The following is a 12479-nucleotide window of genomic DNA, read 5'->3' as shown; positions in this document are numbered from 1 at the left end:
GTCTACATGTCTTCTCTGTCTTGTTTCTTCTCGATGTGTTCTTCTTTTTTGGCGCTGGATTCATTTATAACCTTTGCTGGTCCCGATTTCTTTATAAAATAGATAATCTTCTTATAAAAATGAAGATTATGTGATACGAATCCTAGGACGTATCATTATTCAGTGTTCTGTTTATCGTTAATCTTATAAAACGAAATACCATCCCTTTAATTAGTTGCAGAGAATCCAGATTTTTTTTATCAGTAACCTAGTGGCTTATCAAGTTTTAACTTATAATTCAAAGTAGATGCGATATTTTAAAAGCATATATAACCACATATATATTGAATATTAATCTCACTTGCACATTGTAAACATACATAAGAGTAGTAAGCATAAACAATATACATGCATGTAGACAATATAATCAAAATGTATAAATCCTTGTCATCCAATTGAAATATAGACCATCTCTAGAGCTTTGCAACAGGCAGTCCTGTACATAAGAAAAAAAAGAACAGTCATATCATATTGTGTTATAATTATAAAATATGGTTCGATAAATATATCATAAAACGTCAAATTATGTCAAAAAGGACACTATTTACCTAGTGCTTTCGCATTGACAATGCTCGGGGATGCCTCTGGAGGAGGTGAGTTCTCGTCCAAAAACGGGTCTACTACATTTGGATTCGACCAAATTGGATACCCTTTTATTTTTCCCTATAGTCAAAAATAACAGTCATGAGCATAAGAAAGAAAAAAAACTAGTTGATGCATGCGTTTTTGAATAAAACAAGTTTTGACAGCAGTCCATCATGAACAAATGTGTCAAAATAAACTCAAAAGCAATATGATTGTTTTAGTGTTAATAGTAGTAATAGACTTAGACATTAAAATCCTCTGTTTCCGATCACATTGGTAAAAAAGAATGCAATAATAACTAAGAGTTATCGACGAAAAGCATGCCAAAATGTAGGTGAAATAGTAAGTAGTAAAATATAACTAACTGTTGCATACCAGTACATTTAACGCAGCGAGTGTGGCCATTCCTTCACGAGTCCACTGTTGCAATCATAACATTAAAGACTATAATTGTTGGAAAATGATGCTATGAACATATAATTTGATTGATTTTAATTATATAATGAAGCATTAAGTACATTAGTGAAATGGTATAAAAATGAAAATATATGCACCTTTGATGCTGAAGCAATATGAGGAACAACAATGGCGTTTTTCATGTCGGCTAGGCCAGGTTTCATGTACGGCTCATCCTCAAAAACATCAAGGCCTACTCGGAACATTGGATTATGCTTCAAATGCTCCACAAGTGCTTCTTCATCAACCACTGGTCCTCGACTGCAGTTTATCAAGATCGCTTCCTATATGTTCACATTGGATTGACTAGTTTAGCTATCTTCAAAATTGTATTGAACCCTTATAAACCCGATAAAACTTGTGTCATTTGGTTTGCAGAACCATTACAATATAGCCTAGTGTACATTTAAGTAAAAATACTCGCCCTCCGGGGTATTCGGATGCAGTTAAATCTTATCTTTACCCTTTATGTTTAAATAATTAATTTTTAAGTATATAATTTGAAAATTTCCCCTAGTTTATCGTGTTTTCTTGAGTTTTTCTCGTATCTATTGGTCTTACCCACTTCTCGAAAGTTATAATGGGACCCATGTAATGATTTTCATATATAGGTTTACACAGTTCAAATTATAACAATACCTTCTTCATCTTCGAAAGCCTTTCTTTGTTGATGAGATGATAAGTTGTTTTGTCCAATATTGGATGTAGACTTATCTACGCGACCATCAGTAAAATAAAAAAGCATCAAATATATTAAACAATATAAAAAGAAAATGACAACAAGCTTGTGAAAACATATGAAACACTTACAACATCGGCTTCTTGAAGGACCTCATCCATTGAAGATGCCCGCTTCCAGGTAACAGGTTCTTCACCACTAGCTTGCAAGAACTGACCATAAGCTGCAAATTGATTAACATTTAGTTCATATTCAATTATCAACTGAAAATGGTTGTACGAAGAAAAAGACTCAAATGACAACGTTAATTGATCATTATTATTTTTATGAAATTGGTGGTTTATGATGCAAACAAATGTGGAAGACGGAATAAGACGTGCCTGTAACAAACTTCTCTAGACGTGTGGATTGGTAGAGATCGAAATAGATTAGATTCATCTTGAACCCTTCAATCTGATAATAACCACATATTTGTCAACCTTAAATTACATTTGAGCAACTACTGTATTTGAAAGCCACTAGAGCTAGAAAATAGTCATATAATTTTGGATAACAAGAACTTACCATCATTCTAGCATAAGCAGATCCAATACGACCTGCTCCAATCACCCCAACAGTCTGTCCTTTGAGCAAATTCCCTACAAACCTACACCAACAAGTAACAATTGGTTCAAGCACTGAAACATAATTTAATATAATAATTGCTAAATATAAACGGGTAAACAAATAAGTTTTTCTCTGTTCAAGTATTTTTACTCAGATGTACGTGGTTTGACTGGGCTATCCCGTGACCGTTTGGCGACTCTTTTTATGGCCACCCCAAGATATACTTCTAGTGAGGTTTGAACCTCAAACAGTCAGACCTCATCAGAGGTGTCTTCGAGAAAATTTAGAAGGGCCCAAAATTTTGAATATGTAAATATTTTTCTCAATATATTTAATTCAATCAAATAAAAAATTGTCAATCAAAGTTAAAATACCTTGTTTTTAATAGTTAAATACAATGTAAGTAAATAAATAGATAAATTGAAGTATTATTTTTTTATGCGTAGTAAAAAATTTTAACGTATATGTGGGCCCGTTTTTATTTTCGTCTGGGGCCTTTAAATTGTTGAGACGGCCCTGGACGTCATGTTATGATATCAGGACCCAACCACTATACTATCTTGAGATGGTTAATAATTGCATAATACTTGTTGCTAATGAGTAAAAAAAAAGGAGCTTACAGATGTGGAAGCCATCCATCATATAAGCCAGCCCTCATGAACCCATCAGCTTCAACTATCCTTCTTGAAGCAGCAAGAGAAAGTGATGCGGCTAACTCTGCTGTAGTCTCTGTAAGCACACCCTATTCACAATTTTTTAAATCATAGCCCCGATTATTACTTTTAGAAAAAAGAAAAATAAAAACTAATTTATGCATAATAACTCTTAAAAGCATCACACAAAAATGGAGATGAAAACATCAAATGATTTTTAGCACAGAAAGTCAAGTTTTTAGCACAGGAGTGAATAAATGTTTTTTTTTCCATTCGATTCAATTAACATACACTTTTGTCTACGATTTGAAATAAAAAACAATACATTATTAAAAGAACATAGTATAAGCCAGTGGAACTTATATTTATAAAGATAAAATAAGAGAACTAACAGGAGTGTTTCCAACAGCAACACCATACTTGGTTGCTGCTTCGACATCAACGTTGTTGTAACCAACAGCCATGTTGCTAAAAGCCGTCCCTCCTGCTTTACTCAATGCCGAAAACAAAGTGTCTCCCCAGTCTTCTGTCAACTAAACCAATATTGAACATACAATATCAACAAGGTAACAGATTAAACTCTTTTGCACAAAGGTTCTTGAAAACATATCATCTTCAAACGTTTTAAATATGAAGTTTTAATCAATTCGTGCATTCACATTCTTAATGTTCAAATCCAGGTCATGAACCATAAATTTTTTTCACCGGGGGCGAATTTTTTTTTTAAGCGTTCACATTCACTGCAACTTTTTTTGGGCAAAATATGGAGGCTTTTGGGTAAAATATGGAGGCTTTTGAGCAAAATTTGAAGGTTTTTGGGCAAAATATGGAGACTTTTGGGCAAAAATATGGAGACTTGGGGGCAAAATATGGAGACTTGGGCAGGCTTTTGGGGCAAAATATGAAAATCCAAAATTTTAAGTCTGGAAATTTCAAATTCACTTGGGCGGGCGCTCCTCGGTCCTTAACTACTTTCGCCCCTAAGGTCATGTATATGTTTAATTACCTGACCGATAACTCCATCACACTTGGATCCAATCAAAGCAATGATATCTTCAACAGACAAAATCGTTTTCTTCTCCGTGCATATCTAACAACACAAACATCATAGATATATATTAAGTATACATACTCAAGTACTCAACAATATTAATGACTGAAACTAAGAATATCAACATAAGTACTTACTTCAACACGGCAATCTTGTTGAACCAATAGATTGATCCAACGAGTACCGGGCATAGATTTCGTGCTAATAACTCTATATTTCCCATTAGGGTTCCATACTTCAATCGAAACTGGTTTCGCCATTTCGGGAGAAAAAGAAAGTTTAATATAATAATGAACAGAGTGAGCTTGATTGATCACTTTGTAGAAGCTTTTTCAAGATGCTCGTGCATGGTAATATAGTAGGGTGCTGAAGTAGATGAATGGTGAATGTGTTTTCGAAAGTTTGGACCTCTCATTTGTGTTTATGAAAAAAATGAGGATATGGGTTGTACCATTGGATGCCACGTAATTGGTACTTTATCCATTCTTTTGATTCGACTAATATAGCCTTCATAAACTCATCATCACTTGTTTCTAATACATATTGTTTTTTTCTTAGATTTCTCAAATGAATTGTACACTTTCGGCCAATACACAATAATAAAAAGTAAATTGTGTGTTTTTGTCCGGCGTATAATTAAATTGGGATGGATGGAGTATTATTTTAGATATGGCGGAACTCTTAAGCGACGGTTGTCAACAAATAGATCTCGAAAAAATACTCGATTTAAAAGAAATCGGTGATATCGCAGTTAAGAATAAAAGACTATTACTTCTCAAAGTATACATAAACTTATCATGATTTATTAAAGCTTGTCACAGCCTTTCGCAAATTTCATCTTGCGATTCGCACAAATCGCTTGAACGGCATAGCCGGTTTTTTGTCCGAGTTGCAAGTCGAAGAACCGGGTTTACGGTTTACTCAGCCTGACCGAGAAATCTGCGGTCATGACCAAAAAAATTCATGTTGCGATCTGAAATTTATCTATCATGAGTCATGACTACAAATCATGTCATTTACAAATTTGCAAGAAAGCTTGCGAATTGTGATGGCATTTTTATAACCTTTTTTTTTTTTTTTTGGATAAATTGTCATAATTCACTTAAAAATAGTATTTTAGTTAATATCCCTCTAAAAAGAATTATTTCTTTAACCAATGTATCTTAATAGCCTTCTTTGGACACTGTTGGTTTGTTTCTCGTTGGTTTGTTTCTCGTAAGCTGACAGCACCATTGCAAGTATGAATTATGTAATTCTGCAATGAGGAGGTAATATCTAATGTTGCAGAAGATACTGTTCTAAGGTCTGGCAAACGGCTGAAAGCCAGAAAGCATTTATCGTAAAGACGATGACATTTAAACATTATTGTTCTACTCTTCCTTGGGCAATGTAAATAGTTTTTGTTGTATTAGTAGTTTGTAGTATAGTGTTTGTTTTGTTAGATTAATAGGATAGGATTGTTCTGATGATTCAAATATATATAAAAAGAAGTTGCACTCCAAAAACAGGCCAGCAGAACTCTTGATACGGAGTATTAGTTTATTAAATCATGTGAGCTTCATAAATACAAAACCACCTACTGAAATAGCAAGAAAGAACATACAAAAAAAAAGGGAGCACAAAATCGTACTGATCTGGCATTTTATGTCTTTATGTTACGTTATTGTACACAAAGGATTGAAGCTGCTATCCAGTATAAAACTCATTTCGAAATCCTTGCACGAGAACCTAATATGAAACAAAAACGATTAGAGATCATTTAATTAAAACGATAATGCATAATTTGAAAATTATAAATATTTGGTCACAGAAGGTACAGAACGAAAAGGCATTATTTGTAAACCATCAAAGTCAAAAGCTATTCAACACTGAAATGGTCAAAATGATGTATCATCATTCCATCATGATTATGGAAAACGACAAAAGAATAATGATAAAACTGTGAACTTAAACGGTCTTCAGGTGTAGTAATTAATCTTGATGGTGTAAGAACTACCCTCAAAATTAAGGGTGGATCAAGGCTGGTTTGAGAATGAATAAAAAAGATGCTTTTTTTTTTTTTGTGTATAGTTCAGTAAGAGTCTGATTGACCAGAAATGACCCACAATTAATTATTAGTAATCTTATCACTAATTAGTGCCTTTATATCACTTTTATCTAAAATTAAAATAGGATATTTCCTGTTATGACGATACATTTGTTAACTAAACGACCTAGTTAGTTTTTTTTATTTGGCTCCTTAGAGATAAAACAACCTGAATTGACCTGTTTAAGAATAAGTGAGTTGAAATTGTCATCTATAACAAGCATTCTGATTATGAAGATAAAGTGACATCAAAGGAGAAGTGTAGTATGCTTATGGTCACTGTTGTAAAAGTCCGTCGAGTCGGCCAACTAGTAGGTTTGGGGACTAGCCCGTCTCAAGTCGCCCAAAAACACCTTAAAAGTCAGTAAACACTAATTTATATTTCTGAAAATTAGATTTTGAGCCATATATCTAGGATAGGACGAATATTTTGTGTGTTGGTCAGTGAAAGATTGGAAATAACTTATTTGTTACTAAAAGTCAATGTTGGTCAACGCCCGTCTCGTCCCCGACTTGACCGACTCGTCCCTCCAAGGTCCTAACCGACTCGTGACTTTTACAACCTTTGCTTATGGTCCTACATATAATCCATTCGCATCCTTTAGAAACAATCAATCTCACAAAACAGGTTTTGCATTTTCTAAATAAATAGTGATGGTTTGTTTGCAACAAAAAGGCTAGGATACTGGTTAAAAAATGCCAATCTATTCTATCCCCTATGTTTAACCAACATAAATCACATCATTTTTATTTTAAACTTCAATAAACTATAACAAAAACCAGATATAAGCTAAACAATGTTGGCAATAAAGTGAGAAACTATTGCTTACCTTTCTTTTTCGTCCCAGCTGAAGGATTGACATCTACAGGACCATCATTACCACCACATCCTTGAAACTCATTAAACATCGAAACTTGGTTCCCCAAACACTGCAAATCCTCAAAATCACACCCATTCACATCAAGATCACGGTGCATCGATGGACCCCGGTTCCTATTACACGGATTCAACGAAAACCCACCTCCCAAATTCGGAGCACCAACACTCTGAATAACGGGATTTTGCTTCTGATAAGGAAACGAGCCGATTTCTCCATCTATTCTTCCTCTAACGTCCACAAGCAAACACTTTAGTCTCGCTACTTCGGCTTCTAATCCCACTTGACTCTGAACTCGCTTCATAAGTTGTTGATTCAACGCTCTCAATCGAACCACTTCGTCTTCCAATGAAGCCGCGCGCGCTTTCTTCTTTTCCCGGTACTTTCGCACGGCTTCTCGGTTCCCGTTCGGGCGTTTCTTCCCCTTTTTGTCGTGAGACTCGGCGGTATCGTCAGTCGGAGTCTTGTCATCATCGCTCGTAGCGGATACAATTTTGGTGTGGACGTGGTAACATGTGTGCGTATGTGAGGAATCAGGCCCCGGTGGGTTACATGTATGAGTATGAGTACAAGCATGCATGTCATTAAAGATATCATCAAAGAAACTGTTCATTGAACTACTGCTTGGGATATCACCAACATTTGAACCTAAAAACATCTCATGATTAGAGAAATCAAGTTCTCCATCGTCCATCGCCATTGGAGAATCAACTCAATTTTCGACCAATTTCGATCAACTTACTCCAATTCTTCTTGAATCAGAAACCCTAAAACACGAAACCAGTGAGGGGTAATTTTAAGCGTGTTTAAACCTAGAACTAAATGGGGCTAAAAGGTGAAAACTAATAATTGACCATCTTAAAACCCTAGATAATAAAGAACTAATTTTTGGTGCAAAAAAGAACACAAGACAAAAATTAACAATTAGTACAAGTTAACTCATCATCAAGCAGTGATCTAAAATCTAAAATAAGCTAAAACTAGCAAAAAATTAAAGACTGAATCAAAAAGCACAAAAATTTATGAGTTTGGAACAAAACCCAATTGTTATGAAATGATAAACAAAAAAAAAAACTAACAAGGAATTAATCAATTGAAAGAATAAATTTACCGTTGAAGATATGATTGTTGAGTTGAATCGTGTAGAGATTTGAACGATTGTAATCTTGGGATGTATTATTTATTTAGAATAAATCTGTATATATATGTGTATATACTCAGTATTATGTAAGTATAACGATAAAATAAAATGATCGAAGAAGCTGGACCATTGATGGTGGTGTAGCAATTCTATGAAAAAGTCTTGATTTTGTAATATAAAAGTAAATTCAGGAGAATGTTAATGGTTGGTGGATACATGATCTGCCACTATTTTAAATAGTAAGGCTATTTGTACTTTTGTAACATGTATATAATAAAGATTCTACTTTTTTAATAATGTACATCAACATTATTATTGTTAAGATGTAGATGTAGATGTAGATGACTAAACTAGGAGTGGAGCTAAAATCATTGTATATCGATTGTTTAAATTTAATTGTGTTATAATTGAAGCTAGTTGATTAAGTGGATGATGAACTTTTTGTTACAGGATCACTTATTAGTATGTTTTTATCTAAAATTAAATAATAGTAGTACTTACATGGTAATTTTTGTAGCATAAATACACCCTGTGATCAAATGTAAAATTAATGGTTTTAGTTTGAGTGCTTAATTTGAGAAAAAAAAGTTGTTGATAGATTGTTTTAATTCCGGTAATCGTGCAAATTCGATCGGAATTTGCATTCATGAGGGCGTAAAACAATCAATCGGATTGAGCAGATTAATATCTTAAGGGGATTGAACTGGTAAATACTTGAAGTGATTTTCACAGAGTAATCACGTATTAATTTTTTTTTATTAGCAAAAAACTGGAATTGAATTTATATCCTTTTCATGAAATAGTGAAAAGTCAAACGTACAAAAGTAATACAAGTTGAGCTTACAAGAATTCTACCCACTTGTTATAAGCTACTGTAAACAAAATATGATTATATATATAGCCTTGCGTATGTATATTCTAAGCGTAAAAAGGCTAAAAGCGAGAGCCGTTTAGAGAAATAGAAATACCGCGAAGGTCATGCGAAAGCAAACTAGTGCGGGGTAAATATTTGTGAGGCCTCAAGGTTGCAGAAGACATCCGCAGAGTTATGGTGGATGGCGAACCGCGGACGCAAAAAGAGAATTCGCTAAGAATTCCAAACCTATAAATAGGGAGCTTGACCTCTCATTTTAGGTTGTTGATTTCAAGGAATTGCTCTAGCCTTTGTGACTGACTTGTGATCACGCCCAAGTGTAAATTCACATTGTGTTAAGGTAATTTCCTCAAGACCGGGACGAGGTGATTGATCATTGCTTTTCTAAATGAAAAACGATCATTAGGTCCCATAAACATCACCAACCACCCATTCCACCCCTTTATTGCACTCAATCCTGGATTAAACTAACATCTCAATCTAGGATTGATCAATTGTCGCCATCCGTGGGACTCGCATAAAATTGAATTTGAAATTTTAAATGTCGTGATAACGAATTGATTAATTTCGAATTTAATTTTAAAATCGTGTACACTATTTGATGATCTGCAGGTAAACGTGCTGCCGAGATAAAGGCGAAATTGAAATAACGACAAAAAAGAAAAATAGCAGATTTGCTAATATTTTGTGATTCGCAAAGAAGTTAGAGCGAAAATCGTATAAATGATTGTAGAAAGCGCAAGTATGATAGAAGGGCGTAAAATTTTTGCCAGGCGGCAAAAATCAAAATTGATAAGCATGGTGCGTAAGCATAAGAGAGGCCAAAAAAGGAAAGCTGCAGAAATATGCAAGGCATGGCATTTAGTTCCAATTACATTCCCATATATGCAAACTCAGGACATGTCTGAGAAGCCGATAGTCATATCGTGTAAAATTGCGGATACAGGAATTACTATAATGAAAGTACATGTAGACAATGGCAGTAGTGTTGATATAATCTACGAACAATGATACCGCAAATTACTAGAATGCGTCAAAGCGGAGCTAAAAACTACTGCAGCTTTGCTCTCGGGGTTTGCGGGAGAATCTGCATGGCCTGTAGGTTAATTATAGTTAAACATAGAGCTCGTTGATGCGACGGACGAGATGTTGTTTAGGCAAGCGAAATTAAATTTATACGTTGTGCGATCCAGTTCTCGCTATAACATGCTCTTAGGGAGGTCCGCGATAAGTAAATTGGGTATTATCCCGTCAACAATACACGGGATGATAAAATTCGCGACTCGTGCAGGAGTTGCGACAATGAATTTTACAGGCGTAACACCAATATGTACAGCAGTTAGCACTAATGGAGCGGTTGTTAAGCACGCTGGTATAGAAGATAATATGGTTGTAATAAATCGCAAGTATCCGGAACAACAAATAAAAATTGGTGCTAATCTGAATGCGGATATAAAAAACAAAATTGTGCAATTATTAATTGCAAGTATGGATGTTTTCGCTTGGAGCGAGCAAGATATGACGGGTGTTCCACGAGAGATTGCAGAGCATAAGCTTAATGCTAATCCGGCGTTGAAACCAATAGTACAGAAGCGCAGAGGAATGGCCCAAGATCGCATGAAATGGCTATGCGGTGAAGTGACAAAGTTAGTTGACGCCGGAATTTTACGCGTAGTGAAATACCAAACATGGGTTGCGAACCCGGTTCTAGTGAAAAAGCCAGATGGATCGTGGAGGATGTGTATCGACTTTAAAGATATTAACAAAGCCTACCTGAAGGATAACTATCCGCTTCCAGAAATCGATTGGAAGGTGGAATCGCTGCATGTTTTCCCTTATAAGTGTTTTTTAGATGCGGCCAAAGGATATCATCAGATCCCAATGGCGGAAGAAGATGAAGATAAAACCGCGTTTCATACAGGTAAGGGTATATTCTGTTATATCAAAATGCCATTTGGACTTAAAAATGTCGGAGCAACATATCAGCGATTGATAGACTGTGTGACGACCCGGAAATTTCCGACCAAATTTAAACTTAAACTTTATATGAGTTCGACACGATAAGTAAAGACTGTAATGTTGAAGTCTCAAAAATTTTGAACTATGTTCATGCATACATTTGACCTTTGACTATGCCCGATGATTCACGAACAATGGTGTATAAATAAATATGTAAATAAAAATATATATGTATATATATATATATATATATATATATATATATATGTGTGTGTGTGTGTGTGTGTGTATTAAATTGTATAAATCATTTGATTTAAACATGTAAAGTAAATTACAAAATAAATATGATATTATTAAAATAAATATATAAATATATATATATGAGTTCTGTACACAATTAATATTATATGTACGTTAAAATATATCTAATATGTATAAATATTAAATATTCAAATATGTAATTATAGGTATTACATAATTAATAAAATATAATTATTGTAATTTGTTGAAACATAGTTATTATATTACTTTCATTATCAGTATTGATATCTGTATTATTAATATAGATTAGTTTAATATATATATATATATATATATATATATATATATATATATATATATATATATATATATATATATATATATATATATATATATATATATATATATATATATATATATATATATATGAAATTTGATACATAAGAATTGTTATGTTATTTTTTTTATATTATTTGAAAACATTAATATTATTATTACTAATTCTATTATGAATGTTATTAGAATTTTAATTATTATTTTTATAATTATAATTATTAATTATTATTATTTGTATTATTACTAATGTTAAGTGATATATTATACATACATACGATATATAAATATTGATACATATATATGTATATTCAGATATATATAAACACAGACATAGGTACTGATATATATACATAAATCTGTATCTGTATTATTATTATATTAATAATTAATAATATAAATATACGTATATATACATAAAAGATAATCAGATTCAATATCACATCTCTATCAACTACTGCGTCTGATTTTTGTTTGAGTCTTCAGAATCTGTTATCAATCTGTTTCAACCTTATTCTTTTTGTACGAACGATCCAATTTTCATACATAAAAACAAATCAGTTAGTGCAAGCATCTGTTTTATTTTCTTTTTTATTCCTCTGATTGATAATTGGCGTACTTCTTGTTTGCTAATTTGGAATTTGTCGAATTCAATTATCAATACAAACAACTGGGATCCACAATTAATCCACTCCAATCCCATTATATCATATAGGCAGCAATAACACTAAACTCCTAAGCTTACAGCTTTCGTGCTCGATGGAACACTAAACCGTAACATCTATCATCGCCATCATCATTCTCCTCTCTCTTCTTTGATCTCTTCTCTCTCTCTCTCTCTCTCTCTCTATATATATATATATATATATATATATATA

General features: G+C 33.3%; 2 protein-coding genes across 2 annotated transcripts; both read right to left on the bottom strand.

Moving 5' to 3' along the window:
* Window positions 1–307: 307 nt before the first annotated feature.
* Window positions 308–4469, bottom strand: LOC139846540 (glycerate dehydrogenase). The gene is made up of 12 exons (XM_071836022.1): window positions 4207–4469; window positions 4025–4108; window positions 3411–3551; window positions 2986–3107; window positions 2324–2405; window positions 2140–2212; window positions 1891–1982; window positions 1720–1794; window positions 1179–1364; window positions 1000–1044; window positions 588–702; window positions 308–475 (listed from the first exon to the last, which is right to left on the bottom strand). The coding sequence occupies exons 1-12, from the start codon at window positions 4327–4329 to the stop codon at window positions 453–455; spliced, it is 1161 nt and encodes a 386-aa protein (XP_071692123.1). The 5' UTR covers window positions 4330–4469; the 3' UTR covers window positions 308–452.
* A 1099-nt stretch (window positions 4470–5568) lies between these two features.
* Window positions 5569–8291, bottom strand: LOC139847438 (basic leucine zipper 23-like). The gene is made up of 3 exons (XM_071837110.1): window positions 8145–8291; window positions 6986–7800; window positions 5569–5797 (listed from the first exon to the last, which is right to left on the bottom strand). Exons 2-3 carry the CDS (start codon window positions 7731–7733, stop codon window positions 5772–5774), a joined length of 774 nt encoding a protein of 257 aa, XP_071693211.1. The 5' UTR covers window positions 7734–7800; window positions 8145–8291; the 3' UTR covers window positions 5569–5771.
* Window positions 8292–12479: the final 4188 nt, after the last annotated feature.

The sequence above is a fragment of the Rutidosis leptorrhynchoides genome, chromosome 5 (genome assembly GCF_046630445.1).
Source record: "Rutidosis leptorrhynchoides isolate AG116_Rl617_1_P2 chromosome 5, CSIRO_AGI_Rlap_v1, whole genome shotgun sequence".
Lineage (NCBI taxonomy): Eukaryota > Viridiplantae > Streptophyta > Magnoliopsida > Asterales > Asteraceae > Rutidosis > Rutidosis leptorrhynchoides.
The sequence above is the reverse complement of the archived record's forward strand: the minus strand, read 5'-3'. Positions and strand labels throughout refer to the sequence as shown.